The sequence below is a fragment of the Pocillopora damicornis genome, chromosome 8 (assembly GCF_964200805.1).
Source record: "Pocillopora damicornis chromosome 8, jaPocDami1.2, whole genome shotgun sequence".
In the NCBI taxonomy this organism is placed as follows: Eukaryota; Metazoa; Cnidaria; class Anthozoa; order Scleractinia; family Pocilloporidae; genus Pocillopora; species Pocillopora damicornis.
The window spans coordinates 1,939,797-1,960,814 of record NC_142677.1 but is presented as its reverse complement, the minus strand read 5'-3'; the positions used below and the strand labels follow the sequence as shown (position 1 = coordinate 1,960,814).

At 38.0% G+C, this 21,018-nt stretch overlaps 3 protein-coding genes across 5 annotated transcripts; 1 reads left to right on the top strand and 2 right to left on the bottom strand.

Moving 5' to 3' along the window:
• The first annotated feature begins 153 nt into the window (after positions 1 to 153).
• On the top strand, positions 154 to 4,509 carry LOC113678208 (poly(A) RNA polymerase GLD2). The gene is made up of 3 exons (XM_027195090.2): positions 154 to 533; positions 2,084 to 2,300; positions 2,861 to 4,509. Exons 1-3 carry the CDS (start codon positions 207 to 209, stop codon positions 3,316 to 3,318), a joined length of 1,002 nt encoding a protein of 333 aa, XP_027050891.2. The 5' UTR covers positions 154 to 206; the 3' UTR covers positions 3,319 to 4,509.
• LOC113678207 (BTB/POZ domain-containing protein 6) lies at positions 4,287 to 6,454 on the bottom strand. 2 transcript variants are annotated; one of them, XM_089180441.1, is made up of 2 exons: positions 4,728 to 5,992; positions 4,287 to 4,688 (listed from the first exon to the last, which is right to left on the bottom strand). In XM_089180441.1, the coding sequence occupies exons 1-2, from the start codon at positions 5,851 to 5,853 to the stop codon at positions 4,531 to 4,533; spliced, it is 1,284 nt and encodes a 427-aa protein (XP_089036567.1). In that variant the 5' UTR covers positions 5,854 to 5,992; the 3' UTR covers positions 4,287 to 4,530. The 2 variants fall into 2 exon arrangements, with proteins under 2 accessions (XP_089036567.1, XP_089036566.1); XM_089180440.1 differs by having other exon boundaries at positions 4,287 to 6,454.
• Positions 6,455 to 7,364: 910 nt separating this feature from the next.
• On the bottom strand, positions 7,365 to 20,036 carry LOC113678209 (uncharacterized). Of its 2 annotated transcripts, none has more exons than XM_027195092.2 (4): positions 19,386 to 20,036; positions 11,331 to 11,398; positions 10,583 to 10,810; positions 7,365 to 9,768 (listed from the first exon to the last, which is right to left on the bottom strand). In XM_027195092.2, exons 1-4 carry the CDS (start codon positions 19,745 to 19,747, stop codon positions 9,218 to 9,220), a joined length of 1,209 nt encoding a protein of 402 aa, XP_027050893.2. In that variant the 5' UTR covers positions 19,748 to 20,036; the 3' UTR covers positions 7,365 to 9,217. The 2 variants fall into 2 exon arrangements, with proteins under 2 accessions (XP_027050893.2, XP_027050892.2); XM_027195091.2 differs by lacking the exon at positions 19,386 to 20,036 and adding an exon at positions 14,980 to 15,760.
• Positions 20,037 to 21,018: the final 982 nt, after the last annotated feature.

The window sequence follows — 21,018 nt, the reverse complement described above, 5'->3', positions numbered from 1 at the left end:
GCCGTTTAGGTCTAAGTTAGGTCTAACCATAAGAAATATGAAAGACCCCATATATGTCTAGTCCATAGCGAATTTGGAATTTTACACTCTAGCCTCCCATCCCCGGCAAATCCACTCACCCACTGTCTATACCCCGCTAAGTACTGCTAGTTCCGGGAAAGATTCATCCTTGGTTCCGGGAATTAATTGTTCACTTCATAACAAGTATGGCAGCATTTGCATTCGCACGCACACTGGATTTGCTTACTCACGATATCATTCAGAAGTGCGAATCTGTCAAGGAAAGTAACGCAACCACAAGAAAGAAGAAAAGATGGTGCGAGGTTCTAGAACAAAACATAGAACGGATCTATCCAAATCGAAAACTTATTTTGGTTGGGTCTTCAACAACTAGCTTTGCAATCGAGGGTTGCGATGTCGACTTGACCATCATTCGGACGGATAGCCCACCGTTCTACGGATTTGAGTCGGGACTGCAGATTCTGAGTCGAATACGAGATGCTTTGATCGCAAGAACGTCAATAAATACTGAGGTAAAATTTTCAGTCGATCAGATTTATATTTTTTGGGGTACTTGTATGTATATACAGTCATTAATCATTATTTTTTCAGCTATCACCAATGTCTTGCATAGTTCTGTCCTGCTTGTAAGCATTTATACATGTTAATATTGTCGTTTTATGTGCGATGTACCAGTTGGAGGTAAATTGGAGTCTTCTTTCAGGATTAAGATTATCACGCCGTGACTTTCGATACTTCATGTTTGGACTTGCTTTTGACCAAGGCTGACAATATTTAACTCGTGAACTTACGTACTTCGCCTCAACAAAATCCTTTCCAAATCATGCAAGGGAGATCTTTAGGAAACTTAACCAGTTTATAAACTCGCGAGCTAATTTCAGTGAAAGAAATCCTATTAGTTTTAACTACTGAAATATTACGATTTATGACAACGACAACATACTGATTCTCTCACAATTCCATCACTTGCAACAATGATGTGCAATCATTTCAAGTCAGGTTTTTGCAATTGCTTGAACAAAGTGCCATTTCATTGTAGGCTCAATAGACACTAACTCTCATTTCAAAGCGATTGATTCAATGTACTTCACACCAAGTCAACTTTTAAGTTTTTGTTAGTTTCCGGGTATCGTTTCTCGAGTGACTTTCACTGATTTCCTAGTTATTTGCATTAAATTTCCTTCTTGGGAACTACAATTCTTTCTCTCTGTTTTTTATTTGAATCTCGAGGTATCTAAAGCTTTTCTATCGTCTAAGCTGCCATAGCACATCGAAGTATTCACATAGAACGAGGGCAAGAAGGTAAAATATACATAATAGAAAGTTCGAGTGAAATTACAAACCCGCGAGTATTCGACGCGCGCCTTTTTCTTGGATCTTGCTCTCACGTTGGAAGCCACACCTCGGTGGTCTAGCGCCAGTATGTACTCATTTTAATATATGATACATTTTCACGATATATTTTCACTAAGGGAACGTAAAAATTGCGGTATAAGTCATGAAGTGCGTCATAGTTGTCTTCGACAAAGCGGTCTTATTATGTGTCAAGTGAAAATGGCAGAATAGTAATTTAATGAGAAAGCTAGCAGACCTCACTTAGACCTCTTTGCTTTTCTTGGCAAGTCTTCTTATAATCTTGAAACTAAATTAAAAGCGATTTGTTCGAGGACACGTCGTAGAGGTATACAGCCTGGTTAAGGAAAACATATCTCTTTGAATTCGGTCTTGCTGAGGATTCTTTGATCTTGAAAATGCGATGATTGCTACCTTTTCTTTCTTTATGATCATTGAACCGTTATGGTGCAAGTTCGGTGTGCATTGTATAGTGCCATTGTGAATGCGTGTAATGCAAAAGGTAAGAGCAGATGCTTATCAATCGGGGCCATGAAAATGAAACACTCTTACCAGCTCGATTTGCGTCAATGTCATATTGAGTAAAACTGTTAACATTCAGTTTAAACTTTTCAATGCATTTTAGTCCATTTTTGATGCGGTTAGAGAATCTATTTTCTTCCTCTTTGCACGACCTAGAAATTTAACGCATCGTTTGATACAATTTCAGCTGATCAGTTCTGCAGTTGTTCCCATATTAAAACTCAAAGACCGCCACGAAGGACTTGAAGGAGATATCAGTGTTGATATCCAGAATTCCATATTTAATACATATTTGCAAAAGTGTTATGGTAGAATGGATCCCAGAGTCACTCCGTTAGTGGTGACCGTCAAGCACTGGGCGCAAGAATCAGGAATCACTGGAGCGCACTACCACAAGCTTTCTGGTTAGTAACGTCACTGCTTACCAGGAGAATTATTTTGGGATAATTGTGGATGTTGTTGTTAATCACCGCTCTGATTCACCATCTTGAGGCCTGCGTTATTATTAAAATTATTATTAATTTCATTATCATCACTATTATACAATACCAAGAGAATTCCCATAATTTTCTCTTGACAATACCTATAGATGGTTCACACTACTAATAGCACGTTTTTATTTCCAATTACGGTACTAACAAAACGAAAACTCAAAAGCATTCACATCTCTCGCAATACATTTATTCTATTAGCTCTTCGTTCAGTATAATACGCAATTACTCAACAGTAGAATTTACCACTTACAATTTCACTACCATATTTCTCCTTTCCCACTAACGGCGGTCTTATCACGTTGGTCCACAAGCTTAGGAAGTCTTATTTTACCGCGACTACAGTAAGATTTAGATACTTTGGAAGATCACATAGCTTTAAGAAAGCTGGGTTAATTAAGGCTGGCTCCTTAAATATCCTTGTTAAAAATTGTATGTCTTATTTCAGTTTCCTTTTTCTTTCTCTCAAAAAGGTTTTGCCGTAGTGCTGTTGGTTATTTACTATTTACAGAGAGGCTGTAGTCCGCCTGTCCTTCATTCCCTACAGGATTTGAATCCAATTCACTTTACCACTACTGCAGCCGCCAGCATTACTGCAGAAAAACTGATGAGCGAATCTCTCCCAGCGGTTGTTACTTCGTATAATTCAGCTAACACAGCAACCCTTGGGGAGCTGCTTGTGGGATTTTTCAATTTTTATTGTAACTTCGACTGGCACCAAGTATTATCTGTTCGTCTTGCCGGCCCAAGAAGAGTACCTATTGATAAAAAGTGGACTCGTCCTTACATCCGAATCGAAGATCCTTTTGATCAAAAAAATGTCACACGCGCTGTGTATGAGTTCTCAGGATTCAGTGACATTAAGCAGGCGTTCAACACAGCCAAAACGAGGCTTGCATATGGTCAATGTCGTTTACACGAAATATTTTAGTTTCAATATGCACCCGGAAGTAAAGATTCATTTGAGTCTTGATTCACATCACACACTCATATGAGTATCTCTTCGATCAAAAACTGAGACCTTTTGTTTAAGAGGGAAATGAGTGTCTGAACTGTTTAGTTAACAAAGACACAGCTGGTCAAATAGTAACCCTGTTTCATTGACAATTTGTGGTATAAGTTACTACAAAACTCACCAAGTGCAAGTCAATAAATTGTGGTGAGAGTCCTCTAAAGAAGTTTCCTCTCAATTGATCTTTCTTCCAATAAGTAAGGGATAACGGATTTGAAGGAACGAGAGTTGACTCCCAACCGTTCTGATTTAAATAGGAACTTCTTACAGAAGTGGTGATAATCAAGTCAGTCTTTTCAGAATTTAACTAAAACCTTGTTGGTATTTCATCGATCTCGTGGCTGTTGTAATAATACCTTGAAATTTTCCAAAACATTTTTCACTTAAAGCAACTGATGATGTCAATACCATAACTTCGGCTCTATCAAGAAATAATCGTTCGCATGACTAAGCAATGGAGGAAGGTCTCAAATAAGAGCGATGGTATCACAAAATTGACCGCATTAATGAATCAAACAAGGTGCATAAGGCAACACAGCAAGTTTGGCTACAAGCCTACAAAGTGCCCTACTCTACTCCAACATATAAACTGAGTAAATCGTTTCTTGGCACTTGTCGCATGCTTAATATTAAGTAATTCATTAGTTCGAAGGTTGTTTTCGTGCTGTTTCCCCTTCCTACGTGATTTGCGACAAAAATTTTAGTCCTACGATTAGGATTTATTTAGTAACATTGTGATCGCTAAATTATTTGAGACTTTAGGGAAAGACTCTAGATACGTTCATATCTGGATACCTTCCAGACCCTTTTGGCATGTTATACTATGAGCAAAAGTCGTTGGAGATTTAAGCAGAGTACTTCAGCCTGAAATGAAGCTTAACAACAGGTTGTTATTGTATCAGTTAATTTCGACTTTATTCTAACTTTTCAAATAAACATTGACATTTTTTTTGCTCACCTTCAAGGTAACCACTGTTGGGGTATCAAGATGACATTACATAAATTAATAGTTTTGTTTTTTAACTCTACTCATTCACAGCATGTTTTTTCATGTCTGATTTGTACGATAATAGAAACCTTCTATGAATATATATACAAGTTCGCACACGATGCAACTTCAACGAGTGCAATTTACTTTAATCTATACTCCAACTCAGCAAATGGTCCTCCTGAAAGATCACTAAAAAAAGAGATGGTAAGGTCATCAAGTACTTTGTGGGAGATTCCACCTTCTCCATACCAGGTTGGCGGACCTTGAAGAATGACGTTGAAAAAGTAATCTATATCTGCTTGCAAAGTAAGACTAGGATTAAATATAACGCGAATGCCGTCATAGTTACCCATGTCACTCCGCATGGGCATAGATGTAAAATAGATGTCTGTCACAGAAGCCAAATAACAACCATAGTTATCCGAGACTTCCAGAGATACCTTATATTCATTGTTTTTACCACCAAATAGGCGAACGGCCTGAAGTTCAATGGTCTTGTTAACCGAAAGAGTCATTCGATCGGTCGAGAAGAGATCATCATGGCCGGCGGGATCTTCCAGCTCGAATCCTAATGCTGTGTACATGCTTATTCGTGGGTTTCGCCCACTTCTTTTCATTTCAAGAAATCCAACTGGATTAGGAAGCACGCCATTAAAGTACTTCATTATGTCGTAGACTTCTTTAGGGGTCAAGACCTCACAGTCAAGAACAACCCCTGCGAACTCATTCTCTTCCATGACCGGAAAGCGAATATTTGCAACAACCCTTTCTCCAAGGATTTTCCTTTTCACAGACCCTTCTACTGCCAGGTTCTTCTTTTCACATTCTCTTCCGGCCCAGCAGTCCACAGCTTTAAATAACTCCACTTCTGTAACATTCAAAGACTCTCTCTCCACTAATTCCTCCAGTAGAGATTTTTCGATTGTTGTGAAAGCATCCGATTTTATAGCTTCGTCTCCATGTTCATCGATCACTTCCCAGCATTCGTCCACCAGATTTTTCTCTTCGTAAGTCTGTGCTGCTGGCAGGACATGAAACACATTTGATGCATCAAGATTCTTCCCTAAGAAATCTGTGCACTGATCAACAAGAGAGGGAAGCATATATTTCTTCGCTAAATACAACACTTGCATGACATTGTCGGCGTCCAAGTTCACTTCATCGCTGTAAATGAAGCGAAACAACTCCAGCAAGCTTGGATACTCGCAGTCAGAGGAGTTGATGGAATTCGTCGTCTCTACTAATTCACCGAAGAACATGGCGTAAAATACTGGGCTACTGATCGCCAACACGAACTTGTGAGCTGGAATCGTCTTCATACTTTCACCCCCGCCCTCAGGGTCTCGCACAATAAACTTCACATCGCTTAAGAGCTCGTTGTTAAACATAAACTTGCATCTTTCCCTGATCGTATACCTCTCTCTCTCGCTCCAATGATCTTTGCTGCCTGTACCGAGAGACATACTTTCTTGTATGCATTCAAACAGAGTCAGATATTGATGAGAACGTTTCGTTCTGTCTGCTGTATAAATTGCGACTAAACAAAAGAAAGTCGCGAGTGAGGCAAAGACATGCGCTCATGGTCACTCGAGTGTGAAATGTATTGCTTTTCATCGCGGGCTCAGACTAAACTCTGTTTCTCTCTGAAAGGGAACTCTGTGCTCTCTGCTTGTCGTCAATGATAAAGTCAAGGTTTTTAACTACAAACGTGCATATCTCTGAAGAATATACCCGAAGAAGTACTGTGGATCACAAACGTGTGAGCAGAAATAGGTTTTATACTTTAACTTCTGCCTTCAGCATCTCGCACGACAACATTGACACTGTCGAAGGGAAAGTTTTTGAATACATTTTTTCAATGAACTCAATCTGTCACACTCTAATGATTTTGCCCAATACATCGACTGACAAACTTACCTCATCGTTTTTTAAACTGAGTCAGTTGAAAAATACCGGTCCGCTTTGTTCATGTATGTTAAATTCAACGTGTATTTGGTAAGCATCTTCTGATTTACTCGTTGAACTTCATGACAAACCTTCGACACAATAGATCGAGTATGTTTATGAACCAAACCAAAACCAAAACATTTCAATAACTCAACGATGTTAGGGAGGGGTAGCTAAGTCACATGTCCAATCTCTTGGGGGCTCTCACGATTCGTCCCTTGCGGGCTCTGGCCCCAGCAAGGTGACGGCGAAAAGAAATTTCCTCACCATCACTTACCTACTCCTCAGAATCATTCATCCGTCATTTTTTTTTTTTAATTTTTTTTTTTTTTAAAGGGAAGGTTCATATTTTTAACGTACGGGATGAAAAGGGTTGACGTAAAAACTGCAGCCGCTAAACACTGAGAGACTTGCTTACATTTGACTCTGGCCCAAACTTCACAGATAAAACCAAGGCAGTTAGAGGAGGTGTGGTTTTCTTCCTATCTCTTTTGCTTGTACGGATTATAAAGTCACTGTTACGCACAATAAATACAGCAAATCGAAATCGTAATAATAGCATAACATGTTCACAAGTATAGTAGTTTATAATAGCAATCCTCGATCTGGCTGTAATCCTTAAAATTTAGTTTAGATTACTGAATATGATTAATAATAATACATTCATTCAATTCAAGAAAATTTTTCATAACCCCTGCCCTGCGAAACTTGTTCATTATTTTATTTGCACATTTCCCGCCTCGAGCTGCTGCTCATTAAGAGTTGTATAACAGAGGAAAATATCAATAGTGACATATTCTACGTCCTCAAAATTGTTGCTGAGATTGGTGCACAGAAATGAAATGAAAACTTTCGCAACCAAGGATAAATCTCATCTGAAGGAATATCCAGAATTTTTTTCTTTTTTTTTTTCATCTGAAAATCTCCATACTAAATACGATTACTGGAACGTTGGCCATTGTTATGAGACAAAACAAGAGCTGCGTCATAGAAGGTGGAGCTATAAATTTCAAGGAGGAACGGAGAAATCGAATGCATTTCTTTATTAAGTGAGGCAATCCGCTCTTTCCAGATTTCTCATAATACACTTTGTGATCCAAAATTTTCAGTTTATACAAGCCTGAGTCTTAATATTTATTGACACATACACGTCTAAGAGGATTTTAAACATCTAAAAAAGAGGCTTGGAAATTGTAAAATTTATGAATTGGCATCCAGAAAAGAATGAGCTGTATTTGAATGAATTAATATATTTCAAGAAAAGCTCTCTAATAATTAAACTGCTATTTATGTCAAAAATGAACCATCTAAATCCTCCGTCCGAGGGAAAAAGTAAGTAAATGAAATAATTCAGTGGGATCTTGTGATAATTGTGGATTGCATTCACACCTAAATTTCAGGGGATGCGCACTTTGTCCCGACTGAAAATGTGCTCCCATAACCAAATTGAATGTCATTTTATGGAGTAGCTTTCTGTAATTCGTTGTACCGATTGCAAGAAGTTTCCTGCAGTAGTCATGATCTCATGCAAAGCGTATTATCATCCTCCTATCCTAGCTCCTGAGGAACAAAGAATCTGAATCTCCCTTCCTAGTTTGTTGGAGGGAAGCTTGATTCTTTTCCTCATATTTCACTGACACCGTTCGCAATACCGGGGTGTCTAAACTTTCTGAAATATCAGAGTTCCACCAGTGCTCAATAATGAGTCAAAGAAAGCTCTCTTGTATAATTTCTTACTTAATCAAAACTATAACAAAATTCTCGAACGCGATTGGTTATCACCCGCCCGATTTGAGCAATAAAAGGACAGTGTACGCGTCATGCTTGTAATTGGACAACGTAATAGGATAGGGGACACGTCATGCCTGTGTAAATGGACAGTGCGCGTTCTGTACGCGCGTTGTTGTGGCCCATTTCGCCGAGTTAACATTGTTTTTTTATGAAAACGTGTAACCGATGTCTAGTTTCTTTCTTAAATTTTGTGATAGTTATGATTAATTGGTATCAGGAATTCGCGTCGTCTAGTTCTGTCTGTAATCATCCTAATGATTAACAAATCGAACTACCGCTTCGCGATCATCCGATTTTGTCAATCGCTAGTATGATTCAGACAGAATTGGACTCCACGCAGTCCTATTACCGCTGGCTATGTGAATGTTGGATGACGAGTCCTGAACAGGATGCAGTCGTTTAAATATTTAGTAGCTAAATCATGTAATGTGTCTCTCCTTGTGTCGGCTATCATTCCATTTTAAATCAAAAGTAGTATACATATACCAGCGTTCTGTTATAAATACTGCAATTTGATTAGCTTAGCCGCTCGCTATCTAATCCGTGATAGATAGCGGGTTAAGTGCGTGGCCTAACAGAGTACAGTTGTAAATAAAAATTTAAACATAAGCCATTTTTTGACAAGGTTTGAACGACTGGTAGATTTATAATGAAACAACTATGTTATTTGGTCTTGATTACTATGTGAGGATATTATTTCCGGCAATGTCTGCGCCAATTATCACGCGATTAAAACCCGGGCGCATAATCGAATTGTTGATCATAGGAATTTCTAAGTAAAGTTATAAGTTACTTAACTATACGCTCACGGCTGTGGCTAAATGAATATATACTTCTTTGCCCTTCTTGAGCTTTGTTTTTCAAACTCACAGGAGGGTTTTTTGGGGCCGAAAATTGCATCTTAATGTCCGGATGCCAAGACAACATCTGTTCATGTACTCTTTTCCAAGCCATGCTAACTCCTTTCGCCAATGACCTCCTTACGATTTGTCTTTTGTTGTTGTTGCACTAAGGGCGATGGCGTTGAAAATTTCCAAACGAAGCCGAGATTCTAAGTGCTACGTATCTGAACCACTAATTATGTCATGTTTAGATTGTGCACACAGCGCATGTCAACGCTTTCGGAATGTCCGTGTTCTGAGGACAGTAAGATTTATTGCACTTGTACGCAACAAACTGTATGAACGGGCCGTTTGTATCAGTGGTATTGGTACCAGGTATACCATCCGCGTCGTAATCGACACAGATGTGCTCCGATCTTGCAATTCCACCCTGTTTTGTCATTAAAACTCCGTGATACATTTTAGACCAGAGTGGGTAACACGTATTGCGTCCCGGAGTGACGAGTGTGGCTGAACGTTTTTCGCGCCTGCACACTGCGCAAGGGACCTGGAACATTTGGAGTTCTCTGAAGTAACTTGGATCGATTTCCCTGAACAACTTGCATTTACTTGGATACTGATTGCAATTTTCCTCATTAAACGGTCTGAAAACGCTCATATTCGTGCCGAATCGAACGGGTGATAAGTAAAGTCCACTTGTCATGTGTCTTGTATCAGTATATTCAAAGCTGTCAGGTAAACACATATATTCTGAACCAACGGCAGGATTGGTTTGTGAATGCAAGGTAGCCACTCTTCCTACACGATAAAACATTTCAATAAATGTTAATACTTTATCTCGGTACCTGGTCTTGAAGACGGACTGGGGCATAGGAAAAGACCATAACTAGAAAAAAAATCAGACGATACTTTTTTTTTTCAGAGTGGACAAGCCGAAGCCTGATGTGTGCGGTTACTATCTTGTACGCAAAAAAACAGACACAAAGGAATATAACCTGAACCTTGTTTTTAGATGTGGAATCCGGCACAAAGAAAACGTCTGCAAATCCAAATTCATGAAAAAACATCATAAAATCTGACATTGTCACAATTTTTTTTTTAATACTGACGTGTTGTAGATGGAGAATTTATGGATAGCATCTTTAACGAAAAATGGACAGAAAAAATGTTCTTTGACCACTCAGAGTGACCAGGATCTAATTTCTCCATACAGTAGGACTCCGAAACAAGAATAAAGGAGATGATTACCACCAGAAGAAGCTCTTAATTTCTTAGCAAATTCTCCTTGTTAGCACCTTAGGAAATGTATGTTGAACAGTATGGAGAATATGCATAATGATGTTTGGGTGTGAACTGTTCATGTCGGTCATTATCAATCAAATCAAGTGTTTGAGTAAGATGACCACAACTGATTATTTTTCGGTAAGAAAAAAAAAAACCTTAAGCTAATAAGCTATTCTGTTCTGATCTCCTGTTTTCCGGACAAAGCATTGATGTGTTAAAGAAAAGGTAGCCATCTATCATTTGTGGAAGTAAGAGGCTTGAAATTGGGGACGATGGGGATTTACATCTGGTTCGGTGAATAAAGCAAACAGAAGAGCCGTTAACTGACCTGAATACACAGTGTATATATCTGATTCGTCATCGCATTTTGACTTTCCCCAGTGAGTGTAGATGGTTGTCCGTTTTCGATTTGAGCCTTTTTGGCTCAACGTCATTTGAGCGTTGAGGTTTTCCACACCTTGGCTGGACTTTCTATAAAGTGTCGGTTTGGTGGAAGGCTTACTTGTTGAAGTAGTTCTATCTCCTTTTCGCTTATTCTTTAAAAGACCTGTTTTGCCTGTTTGAAAACAAAATAGGAGGAGCAATCTTTACTTACTGTCAATCACTTACGTGGCTTATGGTTGCCTCAAAGCGACCAGAGCAGTTTTAAATCGTGGATGGGATACTTGTTCCTCGTAAGGTTACCCCAAGCATTTTGGCGTGTCTTCCCACCAAGTTACTTAACGCAGCCCCCATTTATAGGCCTGATTTAAGGGCAGGGGGTGAGGGTGGGGGTGTAGAAGGGGGGGGAGGGGTCAGTGTGATTGTTGGGTGTGGTATCTTAAATTCAATAGTAAGTCCACACCGCGAAACCTTGATAACCATCCTCAATTTGGCGCAATTTATGCTTGGCTACCTCTCCTTGTCAAATTCCGAACTGCGAACAGTTTTCTTAGAGAGACGTTCGCAGAAAGGTGTGAGTATAACAAAATGTAATTTTCGTATTGGATTTAAGCCTATTAAATTGGTTTTGAGTGAAATTTTCTGAATGAAATTACTGTAATCAGTGAATGAAACATCTCTAAGACTTATCTTACCTCCTGTCCTTGAAGGACATGGCCTTCCTCTTTCGTCAGTATTGTTATCTGACGTAGCGCATTGTAGTCTAAAAAGAATTTCAGAAGAAAGTTATAAAGCGTCGTAAAAAAAAGTTTGTGTTAACTGGAGAATTGACATAGCTTAAAAAAAGAATACTTGGGTTGCTAGGCAATGATTGGAGGTTATCTGATATCCCTGAAACCTTTTTACCTCTGAAAGTGACTAGCAGCTAATTTCTCCTTACAATACCACCGCTGAGTCACACATTAAGTCAGGGGTCAGGAGAATAAAGGAAATGATCACCAACTATTGGAGCTCTTGACTGTGGAATAAATTCTCCTTGCTAGCACCTCAGGAAATGTATAGAGAACAGTATGGAGAATATGCACACTGGTGTTAGGTTGTAAAGGGATATGAGTCCGTTTTGCTATCCTAAAAAAGCTGAAAAGGAAGGCATCAAACTAGTTTGTGGTCAGAGATAGCTAGATCTTGAGCAATAAATTCCTTAAAGTAAAATCTAAGTAAAGAAATGTCTTTGTAGTTGAGCTGCAAGAAAAGTTAAAATACGAAGTTTTTTATTCAATTGTGACAGTTGGAAAGAGCACTGTAGAAAAACGCTTGAGATGACTATGACTGAACTGGATATTAGACATTTTATGAACTGAACAATCTCGGTCAATAGTTGACTCAATAATCAGTCAAAAATTCAGCCAGAGGCTTGATGTAAAAGTGAAAATACTCAGAATGCTCCTTTTGGTTTGCGAAAAACTACAATGAAACTAAAGTTGTGCATTCAAAAGTCACGGAAATTTGAGAAGGATAAAAATCGAATATATTTACTCCCTGCAGGCATTCACGTGTACTTTATGTGAATATATTTTCCTTCGTGGCCCTGTTCTGCACAAGGAGAGAATGATCAACTGTATTTACATATTTTGAAATTTGGAATGTTTTGTTGTAAATTTAGCTTTCAGCACATAGATTTTTCTTAACTTGTGGAAAACTGGTGTAATTGAATTGTCGTTACAATCTATTAAAGCATTTTTCTCTTGTATTGCCAGAAACATCTGGATACAATTTGATGTAGAGAATCTACGTGCATTAAGGCCCACGCAAGAAGACAACAACCCCAGGGTGTGAAATGAAGTTTTTCTCTGATAGCCACTTGGCTCCCAAATTTTTCAAAGTGGTAGCCAATTCGAAAAAAATTGGTCGCCATTTTTAAAGATAAACGAAACCTTTTTTTACGCTGACAGCTTTCTAGAAAGACCCTCCAAAATTAAGTTAGGAAAAAGATCTTTAACATGCTGCAAAGTGGACAGTAGGATGGATGATATACAACGTTCAAGGCGTGTAGTTATCGACCGAGATGCATGTGCAGCGTTTTTGAAACAAACTTAACCAGGAAGTTTGCCGCGGATGTATCTTTTAGTTCACTATATCTCTAGGGAAGGTCCTGATGAAGCATTTTAGTCGCCAATTTGGCGACTAATTTTCAGGATTTGGTCGCCAAAGTGAAAAATTTAGTCGTATTGGCGCCTGTATTAGGCGCAATTTCACGCCCTGCAACTGTGCGAAGAATTTGCAAGCAATATAGAAAATTTACGGGATTATTTGAAGGCGGTCGTTTAGGAGTCTTCCGCTTACAACAGTCTTTAATTCCTTTACAAAGAGCTTCAATTTTATTGAAAATGTTTTCCCTTTGCTCCGTTGTTTGTTCGCTAAACTGGATCATATCCTTGATAATAATTTGAAAAGCCGCAAGAGACTTGACTGAAAATGTTTACATAAAGAGCAACAATCAGACAGATTCATCGGAAAAGACTCCAGACAAAAACTCTCTATTATTTTGTCTTGCAAAAAAAAATAATATAGTAAAATTATATTAATATCCTGAAAAAAGTTTTCATGAAACTAAAGACTAAACAACGGAAATCTACTGAAAAGAAAAAAAACTCGTGGAAGGGTTGTTTTCAAAACCAAATTGACAAAATGGCAGCCAAATAATAAGAAATATACGTGACAAATACGAGTAAGCGATTAACACAGTGGATCTCTAAACCTGACGGTAATTTTTCTATGTAACACACGTTTTTAAGAATTCGATTTTCCTTGGAAAAAAAATTAGAAAAAAACGTTTTCTCGCAAATTACTGGCCTCTTTCCCTAGGGGAGATGTAATCCAAAATTCTAAAAGGAAACGATACACAAAAAAGTCCTATACAAGAACTACACCATTCTTACATTAAGAGCGAATAAGACGGTGGCTCGCTGCTCACGCAGTCGTTAAAATACCTCTAGGATAAAAAACAAATGCAAATTAATCTGTTCCCAAGCTGAGGTGGTCTTCAGATTATTACCACAACCGCTCCAATTTCACACCTAAGACCATTTGGTAGCATTTTAAACGATAAGAAATACTGCCCACTCGTTTTTCAAATTTCGGCTATCACAATATATTAGTTATTCATAAGCCTTAAAGGGATTTTGAAGTTACGGATTGTAAAACACCTGTCCGAGAACATTCTATTTGCTCGATGGACTAAGTGTTACAAATAATCTCCTAACACAATGGGACGTAGTAATTAATTGCTGCGCATTTCCATCAGGATTTCCATTTCTATTCTGACCGAATAAAAATGTCGGTCATTTTACGACCAGCTAAAAGGTTTAATTGAAAATAATAGGTTTTCGAATAATGAAAAAACTCATTAATAACCCTAAAGACTTTTGGTGTATTTTTCCCTTTCTTTCGAGAAAAATAAATCCGTTTTGTTATTTTTTTTCTTCGGAGAAGAATTAAGCAAAAATTCACGAAATCGCTATGGCGTCTTGTGAGCTAAAATACTGTCAACTTCGAATTTTAAAAGCTGTCACTTTACAATTAGACTTGTAAACAGAGTCACACAAAACCGCTGATGAAGTCATAAAAATTTCATTAATGAACAGGTAGCGAGGTGAAATAACAACCACATGGTACTCGGCTATCGCGCCTTACAAGAACGTGACTAAGCGCCCTGAATCTAAAACATGGTGGTTAATGGACATAACCTTCCGCTGTGTGTCGCTGGAACCCTGTTAACTCAGAAAATTGCTCTACCCCGCTGAGAATCAATCAAAACGACTGCTGAATGAAATGATTGCTTTGTGTTGGGGAAGATCGTATAGTTTTCAAACAACCACAAATTCTCGCCAGAAGAATTAAACTTCTTTACGCTCATTACTCAAGGTTCGTTCTGAAAAAAATTGCTCAAGTGAGTTGAAATGTGCGAGTAAGGTTGAACTACTGCCCTAGTCTAACCATTGCGCTGATAACAAAACAGAAGTAATATTGTAGTGGCAAAGTTTGACCGCAGTGCTATGTTAATGTCTAGAACACCCACTGCGAAGAAGAACATTCTTCGATAAACGCTTTTTATTGCAGTAAATTACATGCAAGAAATCCCATTTCTGCCTATTAAAACATGTAACCAAAATGATCAAACGCATCCATACACGGTAGGCTAGATATTGAGCTGTCATCTGCCACAAACACTGCGGAAGTCTTGAAACAGGAATTTTTACAAGCTCAAACATAATTTCAAAATTTCTATCTGTTTTCGAGTTCACAAACGCCACTGTCCTCCAAACAACTCAAGACAATTCTTACCTCATCTCCAGAATCAGAATATTTTCTCGTAGAGATTCGACCATGGATTCAAGCTTTTGGACTCTGGACTTTGCGTTTTCCAAATCAGTGCTAGTTTTTCCTTGCAGAGATGCGAATATTACAATGACGATGACCACAACAAACGCTACAGCACTCCTAACAATCCAGGGATTTTTCAGACTTGTACAACTGGATTGTTCGGCCTTTGGTTTAGGAACCTTAGGCTGATAAACATAAGATCTGTTCGGCGTATTTAGACCGCTGCTGTGAACAAGTAAAGGAACTTTTTTTACGGTGCAATTAGACGATGTTGTCCCTGAATTAGCAGATATATCCTTGGTAAAGGATGCTTTTAACTTCGACTCTTCAGTCTTCATCGTAAACTTCTCAACTCACTTAATCATATCGCGAATAGGTTCTGAACGCCTTCAGTAGTTTATCTCGCCCACATCTGTGTTTGGCGACAAACAACATGGGCTTGCTCTCGTGCACTGAGCGAGAGTGGACTTAAAAATGTCTGAGAAAGATCAATGCCGTCGATAAAAAATGTCCAATTGTGTACTTCATTATCTCAATGCTGAACAAATCAAGATGCAGTCACGCTTGAGATGTCAAATGCACCTGCTTCTAATAAACTTTCTGGCGAATCAAGTGATGTTTCGAGACATTCAAGCATAGAAATGTTGAAATAAGAGCCCGTAGCGCGGAGTCGGCCCTTTAACAACGCGTTTTTCATTCTTCAGTATTCATTTGAAATGTTGCTTGTGGTGCCTCTTTGTGCAAGGACGTCTCAACAATCGATAGAATTGGTAAATAAATGATACGAATTCATTAATGTTTATGTAACTCGTGCCAGCTCAGCGCATGCGTTTTCTCGCTTTTTTTTTTGAACGGGAAGTTATAAAAGATCAACGAAAGGAAGTAACAAGGAATAAATGGACGTATGAAATTGTCTCGGATAGTTTTAGTGAGGGAAGAACCACTGACATATCCATCAAAATTACCAAAATACTAACCATTTTAGGTATAACTCACAAACTGCACAATCGGAGATTTTACCTTAGTTTTCCTACTGTGAGGCCTTCTTACGGAGGTAGATTATTAATTTCCTACTGAAATTTGTAAATTCGATCGCACTGTATTAACATGACAAAAATTGACCTCAGAATGACGACTGACGAATTAATCATCAGGGATGAAGTGTTATTAAAGAAAATGCACGAGGAAAGACTTTGCCGATATCAGACAACAAAGACAGTTTGTGTGTTATCTGAGAAGTTATGTATCAACCTTCATAAAACAATTTCTCAGTTCCACCTTCGATATACCTTTAATACAGAGCAAATTTGTTAAAACGCTAAACCACTCCTCTCTAAATTAGGACGCCGGCTCGGCGGAAAAGTTTTGGATGTTTGCGGTTTTCAGCGTCATCTAAATGCAATAACTCGAGGTTGTAATCTAAAGATGCGGTTTCTCATTTATCTTATCTCTAGCGGGTGGTATTTCAAAAACACGCAATTAATCGTTTCTATGTAGCACGTCACCGAAAACTGGACATTTGCCTCGGTATGGAGAAGAGGCACTGATTGATATTCAGTGTACACTAAGATAATAAGTCACCACTGGCGTAAAGGTAATAACTGCACTGCTTTTAATACTTATAAAGTACGGAAACCGGAGTAATCAGGAATCATTATTTACTCTAAAGAACAGGCTTTCAAAAAAGGTGCCGCTAATTGTTAAAAAGATTCGGCTGGCGACATGAAGAGAAGATTTTAATTAATATCCGCCCCGTTATTTAAAGCCATTAAGGAAAACATAGTCTAACAACTGCAAGATCTCAAAGAGTTCCCCTTTCTTATTTATCCGCCTATTAAAGAGGGCACGCGTTTGAGAAAACATCCTTGTCTGTACTTGCAAAACAGTAAAAGAGATTTTTCAGTGCCAAAGATACATCCACCATTATTTTGATCTGATAAAAACATTCACTGAATCTTCAATTTATAAAACCCAATTAACCACTTGTCGTAAATAATACCGCCGCAAGTAATGGAGCAGAGATTGTCTCGTGGCGACATAGCTCTAAATTTCGTTAGTTACTATACGGCATTCCTATTTAGGAAACAATTAATTCTAAGTTCCTGACCATGCGGTTTTTTGGCATTATCACGCCTGTACCCTAAAATTTGCCTATTTTTCGGGTTCAAAAAAGTCTTACCAAAAAACTTTCCTTCCAAGCCAGATATTATTTCTTTGATTAAAAATTTTTCATTTACGTGTTGAAGGTTTTTTCCCTTTTTTTGCATCGCTTTGTGATGTCAAATCATATGGATTTAGTTGAGACACCAGAAATCTAACAAAAATCTAGAGTCTGTTTAACACAATGAAGTGCCTCTTTTAATTTCCAAACTCCTACCCTCCAAATTTATGTTTTGTATTATTTTATATAAAAATATTGTACAACATCTTTTGTCAAGGGTAGGCAAAAGTAACCTGTTCTTCGCTGATCAGTTTGTAGCGCAGGTTTGTGGCATAAGGCAATGGACATTTGTTTAGAAGAAAATGATGTTGACGAGCAGTCAATTAATGAACTCCCTCGGCCGGAAGCTATCCACTATTGTATACCTCAAGGGATTGAAACCAGTGAAGAAAACACACGTTAACACTTCATAACAGAAAAATTAAACAACCATTATAGATTCCTGAAGGTAAAGGAAACTGAACCTTCTTTCCTGGTTGTGTGTCGTAGATTGTTAGATTTCGCTAGAGTGCCTTCATAAGGACATGAGAGATGTTATGATAAGAGAGACAGTTTTTTAATTTATTATTATTATTATTATTATTATTATATTTTTATATTTTAGCCGGTTTCTTTGTTGAGTTGTTTGTTTTTCAAACGATCTTTCATATCTTCCTAAGCCAAACACTTGACATTCGACACGGAGAAAAAAAGAATTGCAAAAAGTTTTAGGCTTCATACCAGATCGATTTCGAGCCCAAAATACTTTTGGCTTCGTGTTTGCGTTCAAGAGGCCAGCTAACACACCGCTGAGAGTATCCGATATGGCTCCAGGCTCAAGATTGATATATACAATAGCCAACGGACAACGGCCAAACAGACTGGGAAGGAATTTCGGTAGCCATGGCCCGTAGTTGAAATACAAGATAAAATTTTTTTAGTTGAGCGGCTCCAAATCATGAAAAGTTCCTTGTTGTGTTGTAACGTGTAATCTTCGTGGACAGCATCTGGTGTGACATCATTGGAAGCGTTTAAAGATTCAAAAGAATGTTCCAAGAGATGTAGGAGAATAGTGAGAAAAATTCTTGATGAGTTCCGCAAATCACTTTAAGGCAAGCAGACTGAAAAGTCTGCTTTTTGGCCAAATATCTTTCAGAAACGGAAATGACTAACATGGAATATCACGATTTTTCACCCGAAAATCGTTAAGTTTCTAGGAACGAAAGCGGATCTTGTTTGATGAATACAACCTATAAATTTTCCCCGAGTCAAGATTCAAGGTAAGAGCTTTCTTTGAGTATCCGGCTTTCAAAGGTGGTTAAAAAGACGGAAATTTTAAACGATGTAACACAATGACATATATTAACATTTTTTTTTTTTTTACTATCTGTGTGCAAATCTGTCTTAAATTCAAATCTAATGGAATTTTCAGGTGTCACCATTTTTTTCTAATAAAAAATAATCAACTTGATCTCCGGCTAAATTTGATAACAGGCTTAGAAATGTGTTTCAGTTAAAGCATTTCAATTCCCTTTAAAATTAATTGATTTTGTGTGTTTTCTTGATCATCCTTTTAACAAGGTTAAGATTGATCCGTATCGTAACCAAATAATAAATCCCGCTAGCGCTCTTTTGGCACGCGAGAAAAAAACTAAAGCATTTAAAGAAAAAATCCAACTTTAAAAGTCCAACACACAAGGTGTTCTGATATGTATGGAAGACAGATGTTTAAATTAACCAGTACTGGAATGTTGTGATACCCAAAAACATGTTTCGAGCATATGAAATGTTGCAGAAGATCTACAGTTGCCAGACCTCATGCAAAGATTACAATTTTACAGAAACCAGCAACACAGTAAGCGAGATCATTTCCAATAATCTGCAGTAATCTAGTTTTATCTCAACCACAGAAACTAAAATGACACATCGAATATGTTCTGAAAAGGAAATTTCATCGCTTGAAATATATTGCAATCAAAATCGATTTTACATGTCAGCAGGAGCTCAGGTTAAATTTACTTTATTCTCGCACAAGAAGTGCGTTAGCTTTCAACAGCCCACCAGTTTAGCATTTGTCCAGATGATGGGCTCTATTTTCAATGGAAACATTAAACTACAAGTATCTCCAAACAGAGCATAATAAATATCAAACATTCGATTGTCATACCTGCGTTCTAAATGCCTCAATTGTCGTTTCAACCGCTGAATTTCGAGACAAGACGCAGAACGACTCTGTCTCTTCGTTCTGCTATGGACAGCAGACTTTTTACTCCAATCAGCGAGAACAAAATCCAATTTGCTCTCCACTTCGATTAATGACAACTCTACGTCTGTAATGCGTTCGTCAGCCAGTTGAATTTCGCGCAAAATATGCGCAACATTGTGGGAACCCGCTCTGTTAACAAGAATCTGAACTTGGCACATTGCATAGAGCATGAAGAGAACCAGTATTAAAAGTTTCGAGAGGCGGCAGTTACCACACGGCCTTTGTACCGGCCCTCCGTTGTTCCGAGTAGATTCCGAAGTCATTTCTGATCGTCTGAGAATGGTAAAGATCTCATCATAGGGCCGACGTCGTTTGATGTTTAAACCACTTAAGACAAGCCACACAGGTTTCAAACGCAGATCCAGGGTCAAATTGTCTAATTAATGAGGTAAACTAACTTTTCCCTCTTCCTGTTGGCGAGCATACCAGCGATATTTTGAAATGGAGTGTCGCAGTATTTCACCGAAGTTTACTTGTAGATGTTGTTTCACTATACAGATGTAGAGTTCCTTTATATACTGATCGTGAAAAAGTGTTTTAAGGTCAGAAATTTAATACGATGAAACCAGACCCTCCTATAATCTGACGCGAGAATACTAGACATCTGTCATCACTAATATGTTAACAGCTTTCCTCCTTCTAATCCCAGTTCTCTCGTTTTTCTTGCATAGCACTAATTTGCCTTTTCTTAGTATCACCATTAAAATTCGCATTAATACTATCCATACAAATACTGCAACTTGTTTCAGAGGACTTTATAACTACATATGGACAGTTCTCAAGTGATAAAACACTTTGTATTCCTAATTGTTAGTGGTTTACATGCTTGAGTTCGACAGCAATATATAGCTAGGAGAACTAAAATGCTTTGAAGATTTAAAGATTGGCTAACCGCGGAGAATAGGCTCAATTTCTTTCTTTTCAATAAAAAAAAACCGTGAATAAGTGTTATGCCAGATTCCAAGGTGTTTCATTGACGCCGGTAAAGCTATATAGGACAACAGAACAACCATTAAAGAAAGAAAAATCTGAAAGCGAGTGAGGGACGATTATCGACTTATACAAGTGACAGTTGCAGTTCTCAGTAACGGCTTCCCTCTGTCTCTCTGTCGGTTCTTTGTTCTGAATAAACACTTTTCAATTAGTCACTCGAGAAACTGAAGAAAGCGAATTTCAAACGTCTGTGTTTTAAGTTACTAGCCACCACTAATGGTATTGCTAGATTTTTGTTTGAACATCGGTATAATTGAGCCTCCAGAACGTAAGATTTTTGCTGATAAAATGAGATTCAAAGAATTCATTCCAAACTAACCACTACCTTTAATCGGAAATCAACTGTACTCTCTTCTGTCTCCTCGCTAAATATCTCTTATTCGCTACAGTCAAAGACCAGAAAAAGTAAACAATTGAAACAGTTTAAATTATCAAATACAGTGAAGCCTCTTATCATTGTAAAATTCTTGACCCCTATCAATGGAACTTGAGTTATGGTAACGCATTTAGCTTGGCCAAATTTTTTTTCCTGTTCTGTAAA

Bases quoted from the DNA above. Each gene is read 5' to 3' on its own strand.
- LOC113678207 (XM_089180440.1), bottom strand. From the start codon at position 5,853: ATGTCTCTCGGTACAGGCAGCAAAGATCATTGGAGCGAGAGAGAGAGG.
- LOC113678208 (XM_027195090.2), top strand. From the start codon at position 207: ATGGCAGCATTTGCATTCGCACGCACACTGGATTTGCTTACTCACGAT. The intron at 534-2,083 runs GTAAAATTTTCA...ATACAATTTCAG, and splicing joins GAACGTCAATAAATACTGAG to CTGATCAGTTCTGCAGTTGT. The intron at 2,301-2,860 runs GTTAGTAACGTC...TCTCTCAAAAAG, and splicing joins GCACTACCACAAGCTTTCTG to GTTTTGCCGTAGTGCTGTTG.
- LOC113678209 (XM_027195091.2), bottom strand. From the start codon at position 15,356: ATGAAGACTGAAGAGTCGAAGTTAAAAGCATCCTTTACCAAGGATATA. The intron at 11,399-14,979 runs GTAAGAATTGTC...AATTCTTTTTAG, and splicing joins ATTCTGATTCTGGAGATGAG to ACTACAATGCGCTACGTCAG. The intron at 10,811-11,330 runs GTAAGATAAGTC...GTTTTCAAACAG, and splicing joins ATGTCCTTCAAGGACAGGAG to GCAAAACAGGTCTTTTAAAG.